Here is a 26,976-nt window from a genome sequence, read left to right as displayed (position 1 = left end):
CGAGATAAATAGGTTGCTAGCCTAGCCCAAGTTACCAAGCGAAGGCCGAGGCGCAACAATGGGCCAGGCCTACCACATTCCAAGGGCGTGGCTAGGTCTGCCTGATATGACAACCGCACCGGCCCTCGCGTGGGTCGAGATGAGGAAACACGGGCTGGCCAGTTAGGCGCACCGTATTCTGTGCCTCTGTGCCTAGGAGGGCACAACAACTGCTTCAAGACAAAGATCCCTAGTCGGGGATGACGTCGCAACGCTGTACCCGGTCATGCCTGCCTGATTTCCTTCCGCCATCATGGCGATGCTAGGTCATGATAATGATGGCAGGCGCCGCCCTCAGGCCGGGTTCGGTGACCGAGGTGACCGGATGAAGGTTTCAATAGAAGTCAAGCGAGGAGAAGCCCCGACTGAGGGACAGCACCCACGGCCACCGGTCGGAGGGAGACGTCCGACTGAATAAGAGGGCGCGATCGACAATGTAAGCCTTCCCATGAGCTGTGTATATAAGGGTATGGGAAACGAGAAAGTGATTTGATCCTCAATAGAACACATACACATACATGCACTGTTTGTAACCTTCTGCTACAAACTTGAGCTCTCGAGCACAGGAAATAAAGAATTTGTACCACGAACTGGTCGAAACCAGTATAAATCTTCTGTGTCTTACGAGCTAACCCATCCGAGAATTCACAAGGTAAATCTTCACTAGTTGTCGTTACGTCGACAACGATATCAAATATACCCACTATTACTATGTTTTCGTTGATCTCCCGTATATCCGGTCATCACTCGTGCCATTCTTTTAAGGCTATATCTCCATGGAGAAAAACTTAAAACCGAATCATAATGAAAAAAAAGAGTTTCCAAAAGACAAATTAATACTTGTATTATTGGATTGTTTTTGAAAATCCAATTGAATTGGATTTGCATTGCGGAGGAAAAGGGGGAAAGGGGGAAAGAAGGGGAGCATTTGCCGGCCACTTTTCAGTCTTGGTCGTCCTCGTCTTCGTCGTCTTCCTGTAGTCGTAAGTGCGGGGAGGATTGGCCGGCCGGCGGCGAGGCTCCTCCTCCTTCTCTTTCTCTCTGCGTACATACATATAGATACGTATATGCTTGTTCTCCGCCGCCTCCGCCTCCCGCTGCCGCGCCCTCTTCTCGTCTCCTCGTCCTCCTCCTCCTCCTCCTCATCCTGTTGGTCGTCGACAACCAAAGGGAGACCCGCCATGGCGTCATCCTCTTCTTCCGCTTCCGCCGCGGTTGTTGCCGAGGGCTCGGCGGCCCGCCGCTTCTGGATCGCCGCCTCCACGCGGGAGGCCGCCTTCGCCGCATACACGCCCTTCCTCCTCTCCCTCGCCGCCGGCAACCTGCACCTCGACGCCTTCCGCCACTACATCGCGCAGGACGCGCACTTCCTCCACGCCTTCGCGCACGCGTAAGTCCAATTCATTCCCCCATTCTCCTTCCTGATTCCGTCCGATTCGATTCGATTGGATTCGCCTAACCACCTCCAGGGCTGGGCTGGATCTGATCCGATTCTTCCTTCCCTCCTGCGACAATCAATCAGCTACGAGATGGCCGAGGACTGCGCCGACGATGACGACGACAGGGCCACCATCGCCGCCCTCAGGAAGGCCATCCTCCAAGAGCTCAACCTCCACGCCTCCGTCCTCAAGGTTCTCCTTTTCTGCCCCACCCACCTATCAATCTTCTCTTTTACCTGCCGTACTTTCCCATGGAATCCCCGCCAAGCCCAGCGACATACTATGATGACCTCTTCCGGAAACTACTACTAACACTGACGAGTATGTTTTATTTCAATATTAATCAACTGCTCTACTGCACCGGTATTTGTTTTGTTGTTTTGACACCAATTTCATCTTAGCAATACCAGACTCTGCAGTCCAGTCCTATATGCAACCTTGCTACTCTGTTATTGCCTGACCACTCAACAATTTTAACTGTGCACCTATTCTACAGTAGTGGATTTTGAAATCTAGAGCCAAAATGCTTATCATACAGTTCAGTATATGTATAAGATATTCCTAACAACTGAATATTGTCTGTCCTGTTTGATATTAACTTGTGATTAAATTAGTTTCCTTCCATCCTAGTTTCATTCCTGGAATTTTCAGATTCAGACAGTTGCCTTGAAGTTGACCAAATGTTTGTTTTTCCCTTTTAGTCTTTACTTCTTTCAGCTGCCTTTGCCCTCCACCTTCTGATTCTCTGAATGGATTTACTTGTAGTCCTGTCCTCTTGCCACTCAGTAGATTTCTAATAGCAAGCTGACGCTGCTGAATTCAAAGCTTGCTATAAATGCCTGTTGTTATTTTTAAGGGTATTTCGGATGTTTCAATCTAGAAAAGGGCTTTCGTATGTGCCCACTGATATTTCAATTGTTCCAACCCTCTTCTTTCATTAACAGTTATGATTCCGCTTGTGATTTTTATACCAAAATAGAAAGAAGTTGACCACACACTTTTAACAAATCCTGGCCATGCATTCTTATACAACCAAAATGCTTACCAGCCGACATATTATCTCACTTTAGGACTATTGCTAGAGATATATGTATATTGCCCTCAAAGCTGAATTTTTTCCAACTTAGAATCTTCTTTTCCAAATACAAAATTGGCTATCCTGACTATTCAAATTTTCAGGAGTGGGGAGTTGATCCTACCAAGGAGATCCCTCCAAGTGCAGCAACAACCAAGTACACTGATTTCCTACTTGCAACTGCAGCTGGAAAAGTTGATGGTGCAAAAGGTTCTGACAAAATGGTCACACCATTCGAGAAGACTAAAATTGCTGCATACACTGTTGGGGCCATGACTCCATGCATGAGGCTGTATGCATATCTAGGCAAAGAACTCACGGTTTTCCTTAAACAAGATGAAAATCACCCATACAAGAAATGGATTAATACCTATGCATCCAGTGATTTTGAGGTATAAAACTGCCACCTGTCTGTAATGGATGCTCCTGCATCTTACTGTAGTATTGGCTTGTGCTTCATGCAACTGGTTCATGTGCTGAATCATTTATCCTTTTTCTTGTTTTGCCGCAGGATAATGCACTCCAAATAGAAGAGTTGCTGGACAAACTGAGTGTCTCATTAACTGGTGAGGAGCTTGAGATAATTGGCAAGCTCTACCAGCAAGCTATGAAACTGGAAGTGGAGTTTTTTTCGGCTCAGCTTGTAGACCAACCTGTTATAGCTCCACTTTCAAGATATTGTGGTCCAAAATATAAACTCTTGGTCTTTTCTGATTTTGATTTGACATGCACTGTTGTCGATTCATCTGCCATTTTGGCGGAGATTGCAATTTTGTCATTCCAAAAATCAAGTCAAAGTGGGATTGATAATACCCTCGACCGTACGAAATCAGCAGACCTGCGAAATTCGTGGAACATGCTTTCTAAGCAATACATGGAAGAGTACGAGGAATGCATGGAAAGACTACTTCCTCCAGAAGAATGTATGCGCACCGTGGCCTCTGTGTTTCATTTATTTCTTTTGGTTTGTGATTTAGCAAAAGTACACAAGTCATGCTTGAATGATTTGCTGATAATTATGTGTTTTTTTAATTACAGCACAGTCATTAGATTATGATCAACTGTACAAAGGCCTGGAGGTGCTAGCAGAGTTTGAGAAACTTGCAAATTCTAGGGTTGTCGACTCCGGTGTCCTTAGGGGAATGAATTTAGAAGATATCAGGAAAGCTGGAGAACGGCTTATTCTTCAAGATGGCTGTAAAAATTTCTTCCAGAAGATTGGAAGAACAAGGGAGAGCCTCAATTTGGACATCCATATTCTTTCCTATTGCTGGTGTGCAGAACTAATAAGGTCTGCCTTTTCATCAGGTAACCTTTGTCTTGTGTGATGACAATGGCATCATCACGATTAAGCTAATTTTCTTGCCTGTGCTGTTGGAATAAGCTTGTGATCAGCATCTCAGTTTTGTTTTGAATAGACAGTTCTTAAGTGGTGATTACTTTCTTCTGCATTGTTATGCTTTCATGCAGTTGGTTGTCTAGATGGTCTGAACATACATTCCAACGAGTTTGCCTTTGAGGGATCTGTTTCAACTGGTCAGATTGACAGGAAAATTCAGTCTCCACTAGACAAAGTTGAAAAGTTCAAGAGCATCAAAAGTGGCACGGACAGTACAGCTCCATTACTGTCTGTGTATATTGGAGACTCAGTTGGAGATTTGCTCTGCTTACTGGAGGCAGATATTGGTATCGTCGTTGGATCAAGCACAAGCTTGCGGAGAGTGGGCAAACAGTTTGGTGTGTCTTTTGTCCCGTTGTTCCCTGGTCTAGTAGAGAAGCAGAGGCAGCTGACGGAGCAAGAGGCATCCATGTTCAAGGCACGTTCTGGGGTCCTTTATACGGTTTGCAGCTGGTCTGAGATACACGCTTTCATTCTGGGAAGTGATTTCAGCTGATGGATGTGCTGTTTCTTTTCTCTGTTTTTGTTTTCCCCTTGAGAAGCAAGAACTTTTGCCGGTTCATGCACATGATACGTGAATCCACAATGTGGTGATTTTATGAAAGCCACATTTCAATCCTGGCCCGCGCCTGCAGTATGTATGAATGAATACCAATACCAGCTTGTGTTGTGTGCAATGGCTTCAGTTTGTACTACCTGTGATCAATGTTTCATTGATTCGTCGATATTCGATTTGGGATTCTATTTCTGGAGTGGTTGCTGGTGTTATACTGCAGCGACTCCGGTATACATAATAATAGAGATGGAGTGGTTCTTTCTGGTATATACTTACACCCAGGTCCAATTGTAACAGCAAGTGCTGCATGTAGAGATGTTTGTTTTCAGTTGGCAATAAATGAATGATGAGATTTGCTTGCTGCTACTTGATCTTCATTAGACATATGCTGACCTTGAGTGATACACATATATGTAGGGTGTCTTGCTGCAATTGCACAATGCTCATTTTTATTCCAGCTTCTCAGCAGGCGCCGTACACGTACCAGGTATTTGCTACTGGATGGATCATGTATGATCCACATATAGCACATATATTATATTAGTTGAAGGTGGCATCTGCTGCTGCGGCTGCGCGTGCGTCGACGGCGAGGATGGTGGTCAGGTTGAGCGGGTGCATGTACTCCTGGGTGCCGTCCATGAACTGGCTGACGATGATCCGGTTGGCCCTCTCGGTGGGGTGGAAGTTGTCCCAGAATGCGTAGAGGCTGCGGTCCGGGCAGACGCTGGATGCGGCGGTGCAGAGCCCCACGCCGTTGTAGGGCCCCTGGCCGCAGCATGCCACCTTGGAGGTGACGAATCCGTACGCCGCCGGGTCGGAGATGAAGTCCATGTGCATCCGGTGGGCGTTGACGGCGACGAAGACGTCGGCTCCGAGGTCGGCGTTGAGGCCCCTGATCATGTCGACGAGCTGCGGGTTGTAGAGCGCGGCGGCGCGCTGCAGCTCGGCGTCGCACTCCCCGGCGCGGCTTCCCCGCAGCGCGAGCTCGGCGGGGGCGCAGCCGAGCGGGCCGGAGCCGGTGACGAGGACCCGGCGCGCGCCCAGGGCGTGGAGCTGGCGCAGGACCTTGGCGTACTCGGCGACGAGGTAGCGCACGTAGTCCGGCAGCGCCATCTCGCGGGAGCGCGCGGAGAAAGGGCACCATGTAGTAGTTGTTGATGAAGTCGTTGCCGCCGAGCGTGATGAGCACGAGGGCGCCCTGCACCAGGCGGCCGACGGCGTCGCTGTCGCCGCCGAGGAGGCGGCGCACGCGGCTCTGGTACTGCTGGAAGTAGCGGAGCTGCTTCTGGATGCGGATGATGTTGGCGAACTGGATGCCGGTGTCGTTGAGGATGCCGACCCCGGCGGACGCGAAGTTGGCTCCCCGGAGCAGGTCGCCGCCGTCGAGGTGGGGGCTGAGGTAGGGCAGCACCGGCTCCGCCCCGAGGTACTCGCTGATGATGTCCGGCACGTTCCGCCCGTTGGAGAAGCGGCCCGTCGCGCGGTGCGTCGGGTAGTCGAGGCCGTAGGGCGGCGAGTCGGCGCGCGCCGTCGTCGCCAGGTAGTTGTTGTTGCCGCTGTCCACAAGCGAGTCGCCGAACACGAAGAAGGCGCGAGGCTGGCACTCCACCATTGTTGTAGGCTGCTGGATCAGCAGCAGCTGCACGAGGCTCATCATCATCATCAGGCACCAAGCCATCTCCTAGCTAGCCAGCTAGCTATTCTGATTCTTGAGCAGAGGCAGAGCACAAATATAAATAGCCCCGCCCAGACGACGGCTGCTTGGGATGCCTCAACCACGCTGCCCGAGCCGTGTGATGGCAACGCTTTCCTCTAGGAGCAACGCCGCCTGCAACCGCGGCTGCGTACATGGCCGCCCCGTCCTTGCGTAACGAACCAAAACCCAACAGTCCAACACCACCGCGCTTTTCAGGCCATTCAATCTCATCTTAACCGCAGGCATTGCATTGTTGGAAAGTCAAGTTCCGTGTCTCACTCGGTGTAATAACCAAACAAAAATGTGTAAATGACTACAGTTTTGCCACACGGCAACATAATGGATCTGCAAAAAGCCTAAAACAACTCAATACAAGTCTCTCAAGCCTCAAATCCATCCTCCGCGAACCACGCGCTCCATCTCGTCATGAGTTGTTAATGTTGATATCCAGCTCCGACAGCATGCTAGCTAGCTCACCCTTGCGATGCAGCTTCACAGTATCTACAACATAAGACGAGAGCATGCTGGTATTAGCGTTCCTTTTCTTTTCTACAATAGACATTACTAACAGACTAGCGGAAGTGGGAAACATGCATGCACATCATCAATGGTCTTTTGCATCATGCTGGGCAGATGCCAGCTGCTCAGAAAACATATGCAATTCTCACCTTGTAATGCAGATGGAGTCATGGCGCAGGTATTTATACATAGCAGAAATTCAAGATGGCCTGTTTTCTTTTATTATTTTCCTAGATAGAGGTACAAGAATATGCATATTTGGCTGAACCAAATCACAGCAGCTGGCCTCTCAATTACCTCACGTGTCATGTAGCAGATTAGCTGAGATAGCTTATTAGTTATAGCATGGAAAAGTATTGTAAGGTTAGCATGCAGAATACACTCTCATCTAATCTCTTGTTGCAGGTGCACATACATCAATTGCCATTATGTATATATAACTGTAAAGACTGATTAGTATTTAACATAGAGCACATGTATAATACCTGTACAGCCACCAACATGTTTTCCACCTGGAATAAAAAAAGAAATAGTTACTTAGTTAGATGTATGCGAGTCATACAATGTAAATCAAAATAACTGATGCACATATGCGGATTCATTTCTGTGCGGTGACAAACTGCGAAGGTTACCCATATGTATCAGGATTTGCACTTTAAGGAAAACAACTGCAGTATCCCTACTTAATATGAAAGATCATTGAGGGAATTTTGTCAATGAGTCATGAACAAATGAGAAAAGCTAAGCTAGGTAGAGTAAAAACCTGACATACCAATGAAAACATTAGGAACAGTAGACTGTCCAGTCAGCCTCTCTAAAACCTTTTGTAGTTGTGGTCCTTGAGCGCCTGAAATGGATCAGCTGTCAGTTGCATAAGAACATAAACATGTAGATTTGTTAGGAATCAAGAAGTACTTATAAATCCCAGCAGCCTATATGCATTGGTTCAAGCAACTGTTTGATGTGTGTTTGTATGTTACGGGGCTTGCAATTGATAGCGCTGAAGCTGAACATCAAACACAACAGTGAACATGCAGGTTACAATTATGAAAGGCCAGCCAAGTGAAGAATGTGAGGAACGAGACTTGAAAGGACAATCATGTTTGACATCTTCCACAGGACAACATAGAGTACAGCTACAAACATTTATATCACACAGGGAGAAAACTGGGTATGACCATAGCGCATTTGGCTGACTTAAGGTAAGCAGCAGTGATAAGTATACAGCTGTTGATGACATCCAATGGTAGAACAAGGACAGACATTGGCCACAAGATATCGATACCCAATTTTGATGGAGCGGTGTTATTTTAAACCTACAGGCTTGGAAAAATTCAAACTGCTGTAGAGCTTTTGCGAGACTTTGAATTCTGAATTGTTTGGGTGATCAGGAGCACTTGTTCATGCATGTATGCATATCTGACAACAAACTTTTATAACAGCCACGACCCAAATTGTCCAGGAAGTCAGAGTTTTGAACAGAAGAATTACATCTCCATCTCAAATCCCCTAATTATTCAGTAACATTGCCACCCGCACTATGTCACGGTTGGACATTCAATGGTAATATCTATGAGTTCAGTTGCACAGGCAATTCGGAAGGAAAATGGAGAAGGGGGACGAACCGAGATGGTCGAGCTCGATGACGTGCGGCTGCACGCCGATCCGCTTGAAGAGCGCCTTCACCTCCATGGAATATCTGCCCACGTTGAGCATATGGAATCAGATAATGAAGCTAATGAATCATTACTAGGTTTGGCTGAGTTGGGGCTGTTGATCTTACGAGCACCATGACTTGGAGTAGATGACGACGGGGTTGTCGGCCACCGTCTTCTTGACGGAATCCTCCATCCGCGCGCCAAAGGACGAGTCCGGTGAGGAAGAGGAGGAGGAGGCCCGGGCGGCGACGGCCCTGGGCCGACGTGCGGCGAGGTAGAGGCGGGGACGAGACAGCAAACACGGGAGAGAAGGGGAGAGGCCCAGGATGGCCGTGGGGAGGCGGCGGAGGGTCATGTCCGGCGGCATCGGAATCGGCGGCGGCATCGGAATCTCTCTCGACTCTTCTCGTTTGTCTCTCTCGACTCCGGCCACAACACGATCTGTGGTGGGGACTTTGTGGTGAATGGGATAGATTCCCTTCTTGGGCTGGGCTCAAAAGCCCATCCAATAACACACCACAGTCGGGCCGGGTTTTTCGTGCCGGGCCTAAAAATGGCTCTCCGGTCGGCGGGTGACTGGGTGAGGGAGTGACAGAAGGAGGAGAAGATTTCGGTCGGGTTCTCTCTCTCTCTCTCTTGGCGTCTCCACCGCAGCGCTCACGCTCCCAACACCGGACCCCTCGTCTCCCTCGCCGATGGAGCCCTCTCCCCCGCCGCCGCCGCCTCAAATTGCCCACCTCCTCTCGCAATTTCCCGTCATCCCCAAACCCGACCCCGACGGCCCAATCCCATCCCAAACCCCCATCCCCGTCGCAGCGCCGCCGCCGCTGACGCTCGCGCTCACCCCTGAGCTCTGCGACGCCCTCCACCAGGAGCTTGCTCCCTCCCCTGACGACGATGCCTACTTCGCCAACTGCCTTCGCCGATCCCAGCTCCACCTCCAAGCCCTCGCCGCCCGCCTCCGCTGCCCCTCGTTCCCCGCCGCCGCCCCTCCCCCACCTATCCCACCCCCTCGGCAGGAGCTGCAGCAGATGCCGCAAGAAGAGCCAGGCGCGGGCGGATCCACCAAGAAGCGCGCGCGCAGTGTCACTGAGGTGGTGCGCGTCTCCAACCTCGGCCCGCCCGACCAACTCCACTACCGCGCCCTCGTTCGCCGCGCGCGCCTCACCTTCGAGGCGCTCCGCGGCGCCTACCAGCGCCAGGAGCCCTCCGCCGGCGCCCGCAACCGCGCCGACCTCCGCGCCTCCAGCCGGATGCTCTCCGCTGGCCACTGGCTTCACCGCGAGGTCCGCATCGTCGGCGACATCCCCGGCGTCCTCATCGGCGACGCCTTCTACTACCGCGCCGAGCTCTGCGTCGTCGGCCTCCACACCGCGCCGCAGGCCGGCATCGGCTACATCCCCGCCAGCCTCGTCGACGAGGGCCACCCCGTCGCCACCAGCATCGTCTCCTCTGGAGGATACCTCGACGACGAGGACACCGGCGACGTCCTCGTCTACACCGGCAGCGGCGGCCGCCAGCGCAACCGAGTCGACCACCATGCCGACCAGACGCTCGAGCGCGGCAACCTCGCGCTCCACAACAGCTACCTCTACGGCGTCGAGGTGCGCGTCATCCGCGGCCACATCTGCGAATTGGGCCCCAGCACCCACCGCAAGGTCTACGTCTACGACGGCCTCTACAGGGTCGTCAGCTCCACCTTCGGCCCCGGCAAGTCCGGCCACGACGTCTGCAAGTTCAAGCTCGTGCGCCTCCCGGGCCAGGACGAGCTTGGCAGCAAGAGCTGGCACACCGCCAAGCAGCTCAAGGACGCCATGGACGCCAGAATCCGCCCGCCCAGGTACATCTCGCTCGACCTCTCCAAGGGGACGGAGGTCCTTCGCTTCCCCGTCTGCAACAAGCTGGATGACGACAGGTCTCCCCTGCAATTTGAGTACACCGTCCGCCCCGAGTTTCCGGTGCCCCCAGCGCCCGGGCCGGGCAAGCGGCAGAGGGGCTGCCATTGCGCAATGGACTGTGTCTCCAAGTGCAGATGCGAGAGGAAGAACGCCGGAGGACCGGTGTACAATGAGGATGGCACTCTGGTGCTGGGAAGGCCGGTGGTGTACGAATGCGGTGCTCTGTGTGGGTGCCCCATGACCTGCGTGAACCGGGTGACACAGCGAGGGATGAAGCACCGGCTGGAGGTGTTCCGCTCCCCTGAGACAGGCTGGGGTGTCAGGGCGCTGGACTTGATACCGCCGGGTGCCTTCGTGTGCGAGTTCAGTGGGGATGTGGTCGTCATGGACGATCATTCAGGCAAAGCATTGATGGAGGATCGCTGCATCATCGACCCGAAGCGCTTTCCAGAGCGATGGAGGGAATGGGGAGATGCCTCAGCCGTCGACCCAAGCAAGAGGGTACCCCAGTTCGCGGAGTTTGGAGGACCAGGTTACGTTCTGGACGTGTCCCATAAGAGGAACGTGGCCTGCTACATTAGCCACAGCTGCACTCCCAATGTGTTTCTTCAGTTTGTAGTCCGTGGCAACGAGGATGAACGCTGCCCTCACCTGATGGTTTTTGCCATGGAGACAATCCCACCGATGCGAGAGCTGAGCATCGATTATGGAATCTGATGGATCGTAGCCGAGTGCAAGATGATGCTAGCTAGCTGTGGAGCGCAATGTACCGAAGGCTTACTGGTTTTTTTTGGAGGATAGGCTATGTGAGGAATTTTTTGGGTAGCCATACATTGGTTTAGTTTTGCCATAGGTTGCACCCTCTAGTTTGTTAAATTCTAGAACTGAGGGTATTTCTAGCTGCTCACATTTCACCAAACCTTGGATTAGTTGCTGCCGATACTGCTGGTGCGGTTAGAGGGCTGGCTCACGGGGCAGTTACAGGTATGCTAGATCCCTTTTACTAGTGTAGTACTGATGTGGTAAATGGTTGGCACAAAGGGACCCAACTGTGTTATGTGGATGTGTTGTGAATTGTGAATCCACCCTGTATAACATGAATGAACTTGGGCTTTGTCTTATGTCCTCAATCCATGCTTTACAGAAGGGAATATACAGGTACAATCATGGCAAGTTGCATATCGAGTTTTTTTTTTCTTTTTTGCATTGGTACACACAGTCTTGTATGGCATGTTTTTGACTTGCCTGGTTATACGAAATGGGCATGTGGAATGGAAGTGATGAGGCGATGGAAGTGGGAGATTTGTTTGTATTCTGTTTTCTGGATTGGGTTGGGAATGCTTTTTGTATCCTGCAGTATTTTTGTTTGTTGATAGGTTTGTTCTTTCTCCAGTCTTGTTGCTGACTTGCTGCTGTAGTTCTTCAGTCTTGGCTGCTGCGACCGTGCGAGTTCCATGGAAATGGAAGCCTCTGATCCAGGAGACGAGGACTAACCAACTAATTGAGGTTGACGAGGTGGTGCCGGAGGAGCACCGGCGAGCAGAAAGCCACCATCTTGTGGAAGCGGCTGATGAGCGCGCTGCTTCCCGCCACCGGCAGCGGCGGCAGCTTGCTCCATCTGCACCACAGACGATCGCCGCCGCCGTCGCCGACCACCTCGCATGCGCACGCCGGGTACGCCCTGTGCTGCTCGTCGCTCACCACGTAGAGCAGGCCGTCCTCCCCGACGCAGCGCACCGCCACGTCCTCCTGGCTGATGCTCATCATCAGCTCCCGCAGCTCCGGCGGCATCTCCCCGATCTTCCTCGCCGCCAGCGTCTCCGGGTCCACGTCCCACACCCCGAACGCCCCGGCGCCTCCTTGGTCCACCCCCGCCAGCAGCAGCCGCCGCCCCCCGCGGCCCGACGCCAGGAACGCCGCCACCAGCCCCGGCGCCGGGCGCAGCTCCCGCGCCGGCGTCCAGGCGCGGCGGGACAGGTCGAACGCCGAGACGGTGCACGAGTAGGTGCCGTAGACGAAGAAGAAGCGGCCGGCGCCCACCACAGCGGAGGAGAGGCAGAGCGAGGAGGAGCTGCCGAACTCCGCGGGGAGGGGCGCGCACTGCTCCCACCGCGACGACGTGTCGACGTCGTGGTGGTAGAGCTCCGTGGGCAGGCGGCCGTCCTCGATGTCGACGAGGCCGCCGACGAAGCGCGCGCCGCCGACGACGAGGAACACGCCTGATGATGTGTCCGTGGAGGAGGACGGGAGTGCGGCCACGACGGGGCTGCAGCGGGAGGAGGCCAGCGTCGGGGCGTGGCGCCAGGCGGCGTCGCCCTCGCGGAGGAGCGGCGCGAAGGCGAGGCGGGAGGGGGAGGGCGAGGCGAAGGCGAAGCCGCCGGCGCCGGCGAAGCAGCCGGGCGGGAGGGAGAATGAGACCCACGAGTCGGGTGCGGCAGGGTCGTAGGCGAAGGCGGTGCGGCCGAGGCGGGGGACGACGTTGTTGTGGCCGTGGAGGAAGAGCCAGGGGCGATGATGATGATGATGATGATGAGCCAGCAGCACGTCGCGCCACGCCCTGCACACGGCTGACGCGCGGACCATGGACCGGAGCGGCAGCTTGGAGAGGATGAGCTCGGTGAGGTCCCAGCCCAGGCCATGGCGATCCCATTCGCTCATCGTCATCACCTGGATCGATGGATCTCTTGATCAATTATTGTGCTTATTATAGTTGACGATGATCTGAATTAGCTAGCTAGGCAACATCCCCCAATTTATGAGATAGAGATGGAGGAGGCGGCGAGCAGCACACGATCGGATCGATGATGCATTTCGATGCTGTTCACCCATATCAATTTGTCGGTCGAGATAAATAAATAAATGATGATAAATGCATCATCCTCCAGCTGATTCAAGGACATCCACACCTGTGGATGCATAGACTACTTTTTCATTTCTTCATCTGTAATCCAACTATCCATAAATAAATGTATAGATAGCGCAATTGACAGCCTCGCCTTCCATGCAACTTCTTTACAATGACTAATGGGCCCAAGTGATGATCACTTGTTTGCTGATACGGTTTTATAACACATGCCTATAAGGGTGTGTAATGCTAGTATTTTCCATTCCCAAGTGGTTATAAGTAGCGCGAAGGCAGGTATTTTATTTTTTATTTTTTAAAAATGTGCAATTGGCGACGCCCCGAGAAGAAAGGCTATAACATACTCACAGTATCATAAGATCAATGATGACGCATGCAACAAACTGATACAGCATTCAATACCTCTGATTTGTTATCTCTCAAATAAGTTTTGGTAGAACAGTCGTGCAATTAGTTGAGATGGCCGAGTTGGTCTAAGGCGCCAGATTAAGGTTCTGGTCCGAAAGGGCGTGGGTTCAAATCCCACTCTCAACATAATATGCTTTATTTTTTTTGTTGTTTTTTGCCTTCCTCCCCTGTAGTGTCGCTTTCCTTGCTGAGTTGCGTTGGATTTTGGAAGGGCTGCCTGCGACTGCGAGAGGGTTAGTCGCCCGTCGTCTCGTCTCCTCCCTCCCGCAGCAACCAAACCGACAGATCCGTCCTGCCTTGCTAGGGTGCGTGCCAAGCCATGGACGCCGACTGGCGCTCGCAGCTCCAGCCCGCGGCGCGCAACAGGATCGTCAACAAGATGTACCTCCACCACTTTTCTCTTCCTCTTCCTCTTCCTTTCCCCCTCTTCCGGCTCTTTCTTCCTTCATCCCACTAGCCCCCAGCTCTAATAATCAATCACTATATGTCTATATGTGCTGTGCCTGTGCAGAATGGAGACTCTGACGAAGCATATCCCAGTACCACCGCCACTGCCAGAGGATCTGATTGAGCTTCGAAAGATCGCTGTGCGATTTGAAGACAAGATGTATGCCGCAGCCTCCAGCCAGGTACTTGCAAATTCTGCACCTGCAAATTCCTATCCTATCATTGACAAACCACAACTTCAATACTTGTTCTTTTGTACCGCTCAGTCTGATTATTTGCGCAAGATTGCTCTCAAAATGCTGGCTGTGGAGACCTACACAAAGACACAGCACAACCCTGGAAACGCTCAAGTCAGTCCAATTCTGAAACCATCAGATCCAGGTACCATACACAACACATCCTATGTTGCACTTTGTGCTATCTATATATTTGCTCTGTTTTTCTTTCCTTATCAAGAAAACGACTACGAGTAAGAAAAAAACAGAAGAAAAAAAAAAGAAATCTTTCCCCAACGGTAACACAAGCCTTTGTTCAACTTGAAGCCCTAAATTCCAAATTAATCGATGCGTCAAATTTACAAACCAACCTGTTGACGCTTTTTTCGGTCAACACACGAGTGCGCTAGCTCGCGTGTGTACCAGAAGATCACCTCGCCGGCACTTCTGCACTTGGCCGGTCAGACCGATCAAGGGGTCGGTTAGACCCGTCCTCCCAGAGGCTCCGCGAAAACATACGTTCACCACCTCGGGAGGGGCCCTGTTGGAGATGGTGAGCCTAGGGTTGCTTTGAGATCGGTCAGGCTATTCAAAACGTCCTCAAACGCTGTCAAAACGAAGGAGGAGAGCAAGAGGTTGGAAAAGCTAGGGTTTGAGATAAAAGGGTAAAAAGATTTGTTTGTCAATTGGGTGTTAGCCCTCAATCGGCCAAGACCCTCTATATTTATAGGGTGGAAGGTCTTTTCCCGCAAGGAAATCCTGCTTCAACTCCAATTCGACCAGGACTCCTAATTTTGTCTCGGACTCGGGCTGACCGGTCTGACCAGTTAGACTGGCTGGCTCGTGCCAGACCGGCTACAACAGCCAGACTGGTCAGACCGCTCAGAGAAACCGGTCTGATCGGTTAGTTCAGCCTGGTCGGCATTGCTGCCACTTTTAGGCTCCAACACATGCCCCCTGTTTCTTAGTAAAACTTGCGTGCTAAGAAATAAACTAAAGGCGATAGATCCCACCGGCCATTTGCTTCTAAGGACGATATTTCAAAACATCGGTCATATTGTTTTAAGCATCTTGCCAAACTCTTGGATGGTATTTCTTCAAGTACCTCCCATTCAGAGCTCTTGGTAGTTGAAATCCACTTAAAGTCTCCACCATGTAGGAATTTCCCTGAAGCGCAGTTGTAATCTTATATGGCTATTCCCAACTTGGAGATCATTTTCCAAATTTATTGCTCTTGGTTCCTATAGGTAGAATCGTCTTCCACACAAGATCTCCTACCTGAAATGTTTTGGCTTTGACCTTCTTGTTGTATGTTCACACCACCTGAATTTTGTCCTTTTCAATTTCCACTGAAGCCTCCATCCGCTTGTGGGTCACCTCGTCAATATTATCCATCATTAAGGCATAGTATGTGTCGAAATCAAGATCATTCTGCTTAGCCACCCTATATGTACCCAGATTTACCTCTACGGGCAAAACGGCTTCTTAACCATAGACAAGCTCAAAATGAATAACTTTAGTTGCGCCATGTCTAGAAATATGATGAGCCCATAAAGCTTCAGATAATACCTCGTGCCATTTTTTAGGATTGTCTTCTATCTTCTTCTCAATAAGCTTTATCAACATTTTGGTGCTAGACTTAGCTTGACCATTGGCTTGGGCATAATAAGGAGATGAATTGAGTAATTTAATACCATAAGATTCCACAAACTCACGCACCTCTTTAGATATGAATGACGTCCCCTGATCCGTAGTCAAAGTCTGCGGAGTACCAAATCTGTGTATAATATGCTCTTTGATAAACTCAATCACCTCTCGATGTGTCATATTTTTAAGGGGAATTGCTTCAGTCCACTTGGTAAAATAATTAGTAGCCACAATCACAAAACAATGTCCTTTTGATGAAGAAGGATGAATCTTGCCAACAAAATCCAATCCTCATCTTCTAAACGGCCATGGCTTTATAATTGAACGCATCGATAAAGCAGGTACCAACTCAACATCCCCAAATTTCTGACATCCTTCGCAACCTTTGTAATAACGAAAACAATCGGCTATCATATTAGGCCAATAAAAGTAAGCTCACTTAAGGAGCCATTTCATCACACGAGCCGATTGATGCGTACCACAAACTCCTTCATGCACCTCTGCCATAGCTAATCTGGCCTGATCAGAATCTAAACATTTTAGAAGTAACCCATCAATTGTCCGACGATACAACTCACCTTCTTGACCGCCCACCATTGGACTTTTCTATCAACTGAATACTTAGGATCCCGCAAATAATTAATCAGCGGTGCCCTCCATTCATCCACTTCGTCCTTAGCGAATTTCGAACGATCCACGACCGAAGTGGGATTTTCTTCAGATGGACCGGTCAGACCGGTTGGTTGGGCGGTCAGACCGGTTTCGGAAGCTGGTCGGACCGGTCCCTCCAGAACATAACACTCGGCCTCACAAAGCGTCGGCTTTCTTTCATGAAGTTCCTTTTCTGGACGTTATAGCCAGACGCTTGTTGTGCTAGAGCATTAGCCCTCGAATTCTCTTCCCTTGGTACATGATAAATAGCAAATTCATCCATACAAGATATGGTGTCTAGACATTTATCAAGATAAGTATTTAGGAAACCGTCCAGGCATTGGCATACCGTGGATACTTGTTGTAACACCAGTAAGGAATCACCGTAAGCTTCAACATGCTTTACCCCCATCTCTTGCAAAATTTCCAAATCGAATAGTAAGGCTTTATATTCAATTTGATTATTGGTACACTTGTGGTACAATCGGCTAAGAAACTCAAAAACAGCCCCGTTGGATGAAATAAGCACCACACCAACACCGCAGCCACTTTTGCAAACCGATCCATCAAAATGCAACTTCTAAGGGATAAAAGTGATATAACCGACATCTAAATCAAGTTGCTCATTAATTCTATGCTCAACAATAAAATTGGCTACAGCTTGTTCTTTCATCGATTTCAACGGTTCACAAACCAAATCATATTCGATGAGAGCATAAACCCATTTGCCGATTTTACCGCTTAAAATAGGTTTTTGCAACATGTATTTAATTATGTCAGTTTGACAAGCTACTATGCAAGTATTTGATAATAAATAAGGCCGCAATTTAGTACAAGCATGATATAATGATAAGTATAATTTTTCAATAAAAATGTACCTTGTCTCGGCATCCAATATCCTTCTACTCACATAAGTAATAACATGCTCCTTCCTTTCAGTTTCTTGAGTCAAACCAGCCCCAATGACACCCTCTTCGGCAGCTATATATAATTTAAAAGGAATACCATACTTTGGAGCCTGAAGAACAGGCGGTGAAGATAAATAATTCTTAATTTTCTCAAATGCTTCTTGCTGTTTTGCCCCCCAAATAAAATCAGCTTCATTCTTCAACCGAAGTAAAGGAGTAAACGCATTCACCTTCCCGGACAAGTTGCAAATAAATCTCCTCAAATAATTCATCTTGCCCAAGAACTTCTGCAACTCTTTTTTGCAGGTAGGAGTTTGTAGTTTTCTAATAGATTCAATCTTTTTAGGATCAATCTCAACACCTTTCTCATGCACTACAAAGCCCAAGAACTTTCCAGCCGATACACCAAAAGCGCATTGGAGTGGATTCATCTTCAAACCATACCGACGCATCCTCTCTAATGCAATTCTCAAATCAGCCAAGTTGGGTTCTGGCCCGGCTGATTTTACAACGATGTCGTCGATATATACTTCGAGTACTACTCCAAGCAAATCATGAAAAATCAAGTTCATAGCTCTTTGATAAGTAGCACCAGCATTCTTCAAGCCAAACGTCATAACGACCCACTCAAACAAACCGACAAATCTTGGACACACAAAGGCCGTTTTGAATGTATCCTCTTTGGCCATAAAGATTTGATTGTATCCAGTATTGCCGCCAAGAAAGCTAATCATTCTATGACCAGATACAACATTAATAAGTACATCGGCTATAGTCATAGGATATTCATCTTTAGGCGAAGCTCTATTAAGATCTCTAAAATCAATACATACACGGAGCTTACCCGTACCTTTCTTCTCAACAGACACAATATTAGAAACCCAATCAGCATATCGACAAGGCTAATAAACTTAGCATCAAGCAACCGATTGATTTCTTCTTTCACTCGGTCATAAATAATATGATTAAAACGCCTAGCAGGTTGTTTATAAGGCCGGAAACCAGATTTGATAGGCAGTCGATGCTCAACAAGCTCGCGGCTTAAACCAGGCATTTCAGTATAATTCAATGCAAAACAGTCGATATACTCTTTCAACAACTTTATTAAATCAGCCTTAAAAGTAGGCTCAAGATTTTTGTTTACAAACATCGGCCTTGGTATAGTACCATCACTAATATCCGCCTCCTCCAGAGGATCGGCCGACGTAAACCCTTGCCCTAATTTACTCATGTCATCAAGGTCCTCAATAGCCTCACACATATCGTTCTTTTGCACCCGATAGTATTCTAGCCTCTGCTGCAACCATTCTAGATTTACATCCATTACATTATATGCGATAGCCTAGCCGATCATCAATTGACTTTAATACAGCAGCGACAAAACCATCCTTTGTGCAACTGATATACTCACAATACTCAGCATGTCGTAGTTTAAGAAAAACTATGGTATCAAGAAACTGTAGTTTTATAAACCAAAGGCGTGCAGAACCTTGGCTAACCCCAAAAAAATGTCCCAAGTGGATTTTCAAAAAATGGCTATATATTTCACATGCTGTAGTTTAGCTAGAAGGTTTGTTGCATCCAAACACCTAATAGTTTTCCGAAACCAGAGTATTTTGCAAAAGCGGTATATTTTTCCAATACTCCAAAAATATTTTGCATCCTAACAGGGCTTTAGATGTTACTTATTACTTAGTGGTGTGTAAAGTGATGCGCATGCATTCTGAATGATTATACCATGGTAATTTTCTTTTGAGAATTGAGATAGAAGGGTAGAAAGATTTATTTGTTGATTGGGTGTTAGCCCTCAATCGGCCAAGGCTCTCGATATTTATAGGGTGGGAGGTCTTTTCCCGCAAGGAAATCCCGTTTCAACTCCAATTCGACCAGGACTCCTAATTTTGCCTCGGATTCGGGCTGACTGGTCTGCCCGGTCGAGGCAACCGGTCAGACTAGCTGGCTCGTGCTAGACCGGCTACAGCAGCCAGACCGGTCAGACCGCTCGGAGAAACCAGTCTGACCGACTGGTTTAGCTTGGTCGGCATTGCTGCCACTTTTGGACTCCAACACAACCGCCTGTGCATGAAATCCAAGTCATGACCTAAAAACACACCATATCAGCTTAGGAGGAACTCACCGGTTATATGTATTAAGAAGAATAGGTGTCCAGATTCTTCTTGACGAGGACAGCCAACTTAGGTGGTTTGGGTGCACACCAGTAACCTCAATCGACTTTGCTTAGCCTCAGAGCAACTCCAACAGAAAGGGCATTCCCCTATATGAAGATAAAGGGGAAAGAGAGAAATCAATCTATTGGAGTTACTCTCAGTTCCTACGTTCAAGTCATGATCTCACAGGCTGTTTGGATTAGGGGGACCTGAACTGACGTCAAAAGATGATGACGCCATGAATCTCCAGTGGAGTGGCAATTCTGTGGATGTATGGTAAACAGGTCAGGGGTACCCGGTGCACACAGCACATCCCTAACGTCATGCACAGGATTTAAAAATAACTTCATCGTGTGCTTAAATCCAAAAATCCCTGACTATGTGTGCTTAAGCAAGAAATATTTGCAAGTTGTTTGCATTTGGATCTTCACTGTTTATTCATCATCGCTGTATCTTTTCAAGGATCAATTTTGTTATCGCTGATTTCATGGACTATCACAGTCAGATGTTATTTAATGGCGTGTGAAGTGATGCGCATGTACTGTATATGGTTATGCATCGCCGTTTTCATGGTTGACGGTTCCTGCAGGTAGCAGCAGCAAAGGGAAGAAGGGAAAGAAGCTGAGATGCCATTTCTGCAAGAAAGGTGGTCATTTCAAGAAGGACTGCCCCAAGAAGAAAAAATGGTTCGAATGGTTGACGGTTCCTGCAGGTAGCAGCAGCAAAGGGAAGAAGGGAAAGAAGCTGAGATGCCATTTCTGCAAGAAAGGTGGTCATTTCAAGAAGGACTGCCCCAAGAAGAAAAAATGGTTCGAAGAGAAATGTATATGTAATTTTCTTATATTCTTGGAATCAAATCTCATTATAGGTCATAATAATACCTATCGGCTAGATTTTGGTACTGCTGCTCATGTTTTGAATGTTGTGCAGGAATTGCTTATGATCCAACCCATAAGCGGACCTAAAATACATGGGAATGGAGTGAAGGCACTGAATTGAATGGACCGGGACTTGTGAATAATCCTTGACATTGGTCTGTGCTCTTAGAGCTAAAAGGGTGTCTTTATGTTTTTGAATGTTCTAGAAATCTTATGTCTATGAAAAAGTTGGATGTACTAAGTTTTAAGTCTGTGGACATAGACATTGTGTTCTCTTATATAAGAATTAAGTATGGTTATAGTTCCGGTACTTTGATTGATGGTTTATACCGTTTCAACCTTGATATTTTTCGAAACTCCTCTTTCATGCTGAACACATTATTGAAAATAAATGTAATACACATAATGAGCTGAAGGCTTTCTTGTGGCATAAGAGATTGGGCAACATTACCCATTTCATGATTTTATTCACTTGCATGTGTAGTGGATAACATTAAGGGCAAGTAAACTTCACGCATATCAAAAGCAACCATGCTTTACATTTCTGGTCCATCTGACATTGAATCCAGTTAAAGGGGTTCTAGCAGCAAGTTATGCTTTAGGACGCGCTTGGGAGCGCTCCTTGCCGAGCACTTCGCGTGTGGGGCTGAAGTCGGAGCTGGAACCGCGGAGCTACTTTTTTGAGCTCCGCCATGCAGCCCAAAAACGGCTCCTGCTTCCTCTTGCCGATGCTCGGAAGCGGCTCCTTCGGCGTGGCCATTTGGTGCGACTTCGGCTTCTTCGTGTTGGAGCGAACGTGCGGAGGCGCAGCCGGAGTGCTCCTGGCCCTTGGCCCTTGCTTAAGAGGTTTTCAGATGGCTGCTGAAAAGCTCCACTGCTGACTATTAAATAAAAGTTAGGCCTTAACCTCCATTCCTCTCCTGCCTGCTGGCTCCTGCTTGTCTGAGGGGAAAGGGTCGCAATCCATGGACGGCGCCGCCAACTCGCGCCCCACGCAGGGTGCCGATCCTGCGGCCGTCGCTGCCGCCGGTGGCGTCGACCCTAACGCCGCCGCCCCCGCCGGAGGCGACTGGCGCACCCTGCTCCCGCCCGAGGCCCGCAGCAGGATCGTCAATAAGATGTGCGTCCACTCCCTCTTCCTTCCCTTCCCCTCCCCCTCTCTGACGGGAAGAAATTTCAGTTGCTCTGCTTTCGCCATGGCGAGCTCCTTTTACGATTCGATCGATCCGTCGACACCTTCCCCCCTCTTCTAATTTCTAATAGATGCGCGGATGCTATCATGCTACTAGGTTAGGGTTTGCTGATCCATCTGTGCGCATGGGCCTACTGATTTATCTGCCAATTTCTACAAATCGCATCGTCTGTTACCTCGCGGATCGCTCACCCGTATCCCGTGATAGAGGGGTATCGTGATATCCAATCCATCATCCTATCTAGATTACACATCTCTACACCGATTATCAAAATCGAAAGCAGAAACTACTTGTTCGCTTGCTACAAGATATACACAAATAGAATCACTACAAGGTCATGTCTGCACGATAGACACACGCAGGGAACTTAAGAGCCATGACCAACGCTGGTTGCTTGTCCTTGGCCATTTGGGTTATATTTGTTTGAACCAACAAATTAATTGCACACCTAGCTCACTTGCCATCTCAGCTAATTGACCGGCAATTACATAACTCACAAAAGATGGTCTCAAAGTGCCAAAATTTTGCTGGACTTGAGTATTCTTCCTTTCTGGAGCTGCAACAGTATCATCTTCCTATCATGCAATCCTACAGCACTGAATCCATGCAAAATTTGACTTAACTTTTGCTGCGCAAAATCCTGTTGCATCGAATCCAAGCAAAATAAGACATAGCTTTGGCTGTTTCATCTTTTCATTTATAACAGGCAAAAAACAATCTCACTGGCGCTTAGCTGGCTCTTAACCTTACAAAGCTATTTAAGCATCCACAAAATAGGACATCAGAGGTAGGCGCTTAATGGTGTAGCATTTATTGTCTCTCCGTAAGCGTCTTGATAAGAGCCGTTATATTGTATGCCCTTAACTGCATAACAAAGATTCTGCTGATGTCCCCTGCACACGGCGACAGCTCATATTTTCCCCCTCGAACATGGGAGGAGACATTCCCATTCGTTTGATTCTTTCTAGGTTGGGGTGCACGGCAACAACTCATGATGTGATGAAAAAAAGTTCAAAAATTATTATTATGTCATGTATAAGCTTGCCGCTTGAAGGGTGAGCCTGGCGCAGTGGTAGCCTCCACTTTGTGTCCTGAGATCCTGGGGTCAAATCAGCCTCCTTACAAAATAAGCAAGGTAAAGCTGCCTAGAACTAGACCCCCGCCCTGTGTGGGAGCTTTCAGCATTGGGCATGCCGCCAGTACAGGTGACAACACATGATGTGAGACAAAAATATAAATGTCCGTTACCCCCAACTACTTATTCTGTCATGTATATGCCTACCACTTAAATTTGTCCATTTTACTTGTTCAACCTTATGTCTGTGCGTTAGTTGTCCACAAATTCCATCCCACTTTTACCACTAGCCTGTGTACATATGCTGGGCTTTTGACCTACTAGTTTGTTCAAGACTTCTTAGATGGTAGTCAAACACATTTCTTAGTATATCTCTCAATGTATCACATCTTTCATTATTTGTGTAGAATGGAGGCTCTAAAGAAGCATCGGCCAGTATCAGCGCCTGAGGAGCTGAGTGAGCTTCAAAAAATTGCTGTGCGGTTTGAAGAGAAAATTTATACTGCAGCCACCAACCCGGTACTTTTAACCTAACTCTACAACCTTCCACATGAAGAGTCAGAACTTTTTTGTCATGAGGTTGGGTTAATGATATCTATGAACAATCTGAAAAGCTTTTAGGTCATTTTCTAGATGCTTATTATAGAATCTGTTTATCATCCTCACAAAGATGATGGAGCAATGCATGTATACTATGCTAACCATACTAGGCCACTGTCGCACTAACATATTACGGCCCATGCACAAACACTAATTAATTGTATTAATGCAAAGCTACATCTTAAGTCCTTATTCTTTTCTATCATCCAGTCTGATTATTTGCGGAAGATTTCTCTGAAAATGCTGTCTATGGAGAACCCTGGAAATGCTCAAGTGATTCCAAATCAAAACCCCCCCGGTCCAGGTACCATACACTGATAGACAGCAGGCCCCTTTCTTGTGTTGTTGATGTATTTGGTTCTTAAAAACTTGATCATGAGCAAGATATTTGCGCAATAAATTTGCTTTCCATGTTAAGATAGCTTTGCTTCTCACCGGATGAGTGCATGTTTTGTACTTTCACATGTAACCTAATTTGTTTGCATTTGCATCTTCATGGTTTATTTTATTATTATCGCATTATCTTTTGAGGGATAAATCTTATTATTGATAATTCCATGGGCTATTCCAATTTTACGGCCTGTTTGCATGTCGTAGTTTAAGAAAAACTATGGTATCAAGAAACTGTAGTTTTATAAACCAAAGGCGTGCAGAACCTTGGCTAATGTAACATCCGCAAAATCACCAACTAAAATCACCCGTTAAAAATCACTTTCAAAGTCTTTTATCGTTGAGCTTCCGAAAACCCAAACTCTTCCCGGCGATTTCGCCATCCTGGCACCCTAGCCGACACCATCCTTTTATCCTCTCCCGTAATTCTCGCCGTGTGCCGATCAACAGACCGCCGCGCGTGCTCCGACCGCGTGCCGCGATCGCCGCCGGTTTCCCCTTATCTTTTTCTCTTTTCCCCCCTCTTTTCTTTTTCTTTTTCTCCTTCTCTTTCTTCTTCTTTCTTCTTCCTCCTTCCTTCTTCTCTCCTCCTCCTCCTTTCTTCTTCCTGGCGCACGCAACCCCGGCGCCATTACTCCTCCCGACGCCCACTTCCCCTGGCGCCATACCCTCGCCCCCCCCCCGCATGCTCGGGCCCGCGCCCCTCGGCCCGGCCCCACCGGCCGCGCCGGCGCCCTCGGGCCGCGCGCCGCCCCTGCGGCCGTCCCGCTCCGGCCCCGCCGGCGTGCCCCTACGCCGCCCACGCCGGCTCCATCCCGCGCCTTCCGCGACGCCGCCCCGCGTCCGTCCCCCACCGCCGGTGCCGCCTGCCCGGTCCCCTACCGCCGGCACCACGGTCACCCGAGCCCCTACCGCCACCGGCCGCCGCTCGGAGCCCACCCCGCCGGCCACCTCACAAGCTATAAAAGGGGGCCATCCCGGCCGCCCCTCTCCCAAGCCGCGCCACACCCCATCCATCCACCCGCTGCCTTGCTCCCTCCCTCACCGAGCACCACCGCCACCTGTGCGCCGCCGCCTGAGCCGCTCCTCCCGTGCGCCGCCGCCACCCGAGCCACCACCGGCCGCCCCCTCTCCCTCTCCAACTCCCCAAGGTAAGGGGCAAAATGGAGCCCCCTCCACTTCCTCCACCCCCCTCCGCCCACGGCTCGCCGCCGGTGAGCCCGGCCGGCCAGCCACCGCCGGCCAACTCCCCCACTCCCCTCTCTCTCTCTGTTCCTGGGAGAAGAAAAGGGGCAAATTCCCCAAAATTCCGATCTGACCCCTCTTTCTTCCTATTCGCAAACGAGTCCCTCCACCACTCTTAAGAGATCCTCACAGATCAGCCCTCCACTCCCGAAGATATTTCCAATAGGCCCCTGGTTTCTCGCTGTTTAGTCCTAAACTCCTTTTTAAGCCCCTAGTCCATGTTTAACTCGGCATTTCATGCGCCAAACTTCCTCCAATTACTCCCAAATTCGACCACGTCATCCTCCAGTATACTTCCGCCGATCCATATCCAAATTTCCCAAAAATACTCATCCTACCTATTTTTCGTTCGCGTTTTTTGTTCGGAGCTCAACAGGTAAAAGCTGATTTTCTTTTATTTATTTGTGTGCCTGTTTGTGTGTGCCGTAGATCGCGGAGTACCCGAGGAGGAGCACGAGGAGGAGTTTGACCGCGAGCCCGAGCCCGAGGACCAGCAGCACGAGCCGGAGCTCCCGGAAGGCTTTGAAGACGGCAAGTCCAATCTCATCCTTTAATGCATATTCAATTCCTAGTTTTTCAAACATAACCTATTGGCCTGTTTTATAAAATGCATATTGTTTTATTGCAAGACATGGTTGGATAGCCACCCCTTGATTGTTACGATCATTCCTTGTTGTCCTATGTTTATCTCTAAATATGACTTGCTCTGTTTAGATGATAACTACTGCTAGAATGCTTAGGAATTCGTTACTCAACTTCAATCATTATTATGATGGATCCTTTGTGTAGGATCAACCCCGCTCAATGTTTCGGTTACTAAAGAAAAGCTTTGCAAAAACTCTTTTGAAAACAAACCCGTGCATGTGTTGAAAATCTAGCTTTATTGCAAATGAACCTTAGCCTATCCTTGTTATATCCTGTGCATATACTTGTTATATGTAATTTTCTTATAGTCTTGGAATCAAATCTCATTATAGGTCATAATAATACCTAGTGGCTAGATTTTGGTACTGCTGCTCATGTTTTGAACGTTGTGCAGGAATTGCTTATGATCCAACCCATAAGCGGACCTAAAATACATGGGAATGGAGTGAAGGCACTGGATTGAATGGATCGGGACTTGTGAATAATCCTTGACATTGGTCTGTGCTTTTAGAGCTAAAAGGGTGTCTTTATGTTTTTGAATGTTCTAGAAATCTTATGTCTATGAAAAAGTTGGATGTACTAGTTTGAAGTCTGTGGATATAGACATTGTGGTCTCTTATATAAGAATTAAGTATAGTTATAGTTCTGGTACTTCGATTGATGGTTTATACCGTTTCAACCTTGATATTTTTCAAAACTCCTCTTTCATGCTGAACACATTTATTCAATAAATGTAATACACATAATGAGCTGAAGGCTTTCTTGTGGCATAAGAGATTGGGCAACATTACCCAATTCATGATTTTATTCACTTGCATGTACATGTGGATAACATTAAGGGCAAGTAAACTTCACGCATATCAAAAGCAACCATGCTTATTACATTTATGGTCCATCTGACATTTCTTTTTGTGAAAAATATTTAATTTTCGTTACTGATGGCTTCCTTGTCGCATAAAGACTCTCAAGCCACTAGTACTTGAGAGTTGTTCATTGTTAAGTGGAAAAGGTAGCTTGATAGATAGTTTTTGTTTCCTCACATGTAAACGCTCTGTGTTTTATTTAGGCTTCAGATTTGAAGGACCACGTACACAGTATCACCTCCGCGAAACAAGTAACCAACCAACAAACAGAAAGGAGTAACAGACACTTCTGGTCTACCTCTTCATTCTGCTAGTAACACTATTTCGAATACAAACATTGCACATTAGCAAACACTGGTCCTTGACAGTTCAACTATTGCACTACACAAGAGTTGAGAGAATTAGATTTCCTAGGAATGTACTCAAAAATATCTCAACTCATGATATATCAATTCACAATAACTGCTGTGTTGTCTCATTGTTTTGTCAATGGAAACTGAA

At 48.4% G+C, this 26,976-nt stretch overlaps 6 protein-coding genes, 1 non-coding gene and 1 pseudogene across 10 annotated transcripts in view; 5 read left to right on the top strand and 3 right to left on the bottom strand.

Moving 5' to 3' along the window:
- The first annotated feature begins 953 nt into the window (after window positions 1–953).
- LOC101769001 (bifunctional TH2 protein, mitochondrial) lies at window positions 954–4,874 on the top strand. Its single transcript, XM_004974213.2, has 6 exons — window positions 954–1,429; window positions 1,562–1,670; window positions 2,658–2,945; window positions 3,065–3,476; window positions 3,592–3,861; window positions 4,024–4,874. The coding sequence occupies exons 1-6, from the start codon at window positions 1,107–1,109 to the stop codon at window positions 4,446–4,448; spliced, it is 1,827 nt and encodes a 608-aa protein (XP_004974270.1). The 5' UTR covers window positions 954–1,106; the 3' UTR covers window positions 4,449–4,874.
- Window positions 4,875–4,940: 66 nt separating this feature from the next.
- On the bottom strand, window positions 4,941–6,338 carry LOC101767776 (annotated as a pseudogene).
- A 93-nt stretch (window positions 6,339–6,431) lies between these two features.
- On the bottom strand, window positions 6,432–8,833 carry LOC101768187 (monothiol glutaredoxin-S10). The gene is made up of 5 exons (XM_004974211.3): window positions 8,507–8,833; window positions 8,349–8,422; window positions 7,496–7,570; window positions 7,209–7,235; window positions 6,432–6,705 (listed from the first exon to the last, which is right to left on the bottom strand). Exons 1-5 carry the CDS (start codon window positions 8,764–8,766, stop codon window positions 6,629–6,631), a joined length of 513 nt encoding a protein of 170 aa, XP_004974268.1. The 5' UTR covers window positions 8,767–8,833; the 3' UTR covers window positions 6,432–6,628.
- Window positions 8,834–8,927: 94 nt separating this feature from the next.
- On the top strand, window positions 8,928–11,405 carry LOC101768597 (histone-lysine N-methyltransferase family member SUVH9). Its single transcript, XM_004974212.4, has one exon. It carries the CDS (start codon window positions 9,077–9,079, stop codon window positions 10,994–10,996), a length of 1,920 nt encoding a protein of 639 aa, XP_004974269.3. The 5' UTR covers window positions 8,928–9,076; the 3' UTR covers window positions 10,997–11,405.
- Window positions 11,406–11,776: 371 nt separating this feature from the next.
- LOC101761812 (F-box/kelch-repeat protein At3g24760) lies at window positions 11,777–12,943 on the bottom strand. Its single transcript, XM_004974878.1, has one exon. The coding sequence runs from the start codon at window positions 12,941–12,943 to the stop codon at window positions 11,777–11,779; it is 1,167 nt and encodes a 388-aa protein (XP_004974935.1).
- A 652-nt stretch (window positions 12,944–13,595) lies between these two features.
- TRNAL-AAG lies at window positions 13,596–13,676 on the top strand. Its single transcript has one exon. It is a non-coding gene; the product is annotated as a tRNA-Leu (tRNA).
- A 63-nt stretch (window positions 13,677–13,739) lies between these two features.
- LOC101766837 lies at window positions 13,740–20,879 on the top strand. 4 transcript variants are annotated; one of them, XM_012847021.2, is made up of 5 exons: window positions 13,740–13,931; window positions 14,062–14,179; window positions 14,282–14,378; window positions 20,176–20,415; window positions 20,517–20,879. In XM_012847021.2, coding segments are annotated over exons 1-5 (519 nt in total). In that variant the 5' UTR covers window positions 13,740–13,869; the 3' UTR covers window positions 20,519–20,879. The 4 variants fall into 4 exon arrangements, with proteins under 4 accessions (XP_012702475.1, XP_004974267.1, XP_004974266.1 ...); XM_004974210.2 differs by having other exon boundaries at window positions 13,741–13,931; window positions 14,264–14,378; window positions 20,176–20,395; XM_004974209.3 differs by having other exon boundaries at window positions 13,742–13,931; window positions 14,264–14,378; window positions 20,176–20,409.
- A 409-nt stretch (window positions 20,880–21,288) lies between these two features.
- The window catches only part of LOC101765596 (mediator of RNA polymerase II transcription subunit 15a), an 18,796-nt gene continuing 13,108 nt past the window's right edge, over window positions 21,289–26,976 (top strand). The window contains exon 1 of the mRNA XM_004974206.4: window positions 21,289–21,463. Within this exon, the coding sequence (XP_004974263.2) occupies window positions 21,430–21,463 (34 nt within the window). The 5' untranslated portion in view covers window positions 21,289–21,429. The remainder of the gene's footprint in view (window positions 21,464–26,976) is intronic.

This window comes from Setaria italica, chromosome VI, assembly GCF_000263155.2.
Source record: "Setaria italica strain Yugu1 chromosome VI, Setaria_italica_v2.0, whole genome shotgun sequence".
Taxonomy (NCBI): domain Eukaryota; kingdom Viridiplantae; phylum Streptophyta; class Magnoliopsida; order Poales; family Poaceae; genus Setaria; species Setaria italica.
The sequence above is the reverse complement of the archived record's forward strand: the minus strand, read 5'-3'. Positions and strand labels throughout refer to the sequence as shown.

What these genes read in the sequence shown, in the direction of transcription:
- LOC101769001 (XM_004974213.2), top strand. Translation starts at nt 1,107, where the DNA reads ATGCTTGTTCTCCGCCGCCTCCGCCTCCCGCTGCCGCGCCCTCTTCTC. An exon ending in ACTACTTCCTCCAGAAGAAT is followed by an intron (nt 3,477 to 3,591) that starts GTATGCGCACCG and finishes TTTTAATTACAG; the next exon opens with CACAGTCATTAGATTATGAT. An exon ending in AAGGTCTGCCTTTTCATCAG is followed by an intron (nt 3,862 to 4,023) that starts GTAACCTTTGTC and finishes GCTTTCATGCAG; the next exon opens with TTGGTTGTCTAGATGGTCTG.
- LOC101768187 (XM_004974211.3), bottom strand. Translation starts at nt 8,766, where the DNA reads ATGCCGCCGCCGATTCCGATGCCGCCGGACATGACCCTCCGCCGCCTC. An exon ending in CATCGAGCTCGACCATCTCG is followed by an intron (nt 7,571 to 8,348) that starts GTTCGTCCCCCT and finishes GATCCATTTCAG; the next exon opens with GCGCTCAAGGACCACAACTA. An exon ending in TGTTCCTAATGTTTTCATTG is followed by an intron (nt 7,236 to 7,495) that starts GTATGTCAGGTT and finishes TTTTTATTCCAG; the next exon opens with GTGGAAAACATGTTGGTGGC.
- LOC101768597 (XM_004974212.4), top strand. Translation starts at nt 9,077, where the DNA reads ATGGAGCCCTCTCCCCCGCCGCCGCCGCCTCAAATTGCCCACCTCCTC.
- LOC101761812 (XM_004974878.1), bottom strand. Translation starts at nt 12,943, where the DNA reads ATGACGATGAGCGAATGGGATCGCCATGGCCTGGGCTGGGACCTCACC.
- LOC101766837 (XM_004974208.3), top strand. Translation starts at nt 13,870, where the DNA reads ATGGACGCCGACTGGCGCTCGCAGCTCCAGCCCGCGGCGCGCAACAGG. An exon ending in AACAGGATCGTCAACAAGAT is followed by an intron (nt 13,932 to 14,061) that starts GTACCTCCACCA and finishes GTGCCTGTGCAG; the next exon opens with AATGGAGACTCTGACGAAGC. An exon ending in ATGCCGCAGCCTCCAGCCAG is followed by an intron (nt 14,180 to 14,263) that starts GTACTTGCAAAT and finishes TGTACCGCTCAG; the next exon opens with TCTGATTATTTGCGCAAGAT.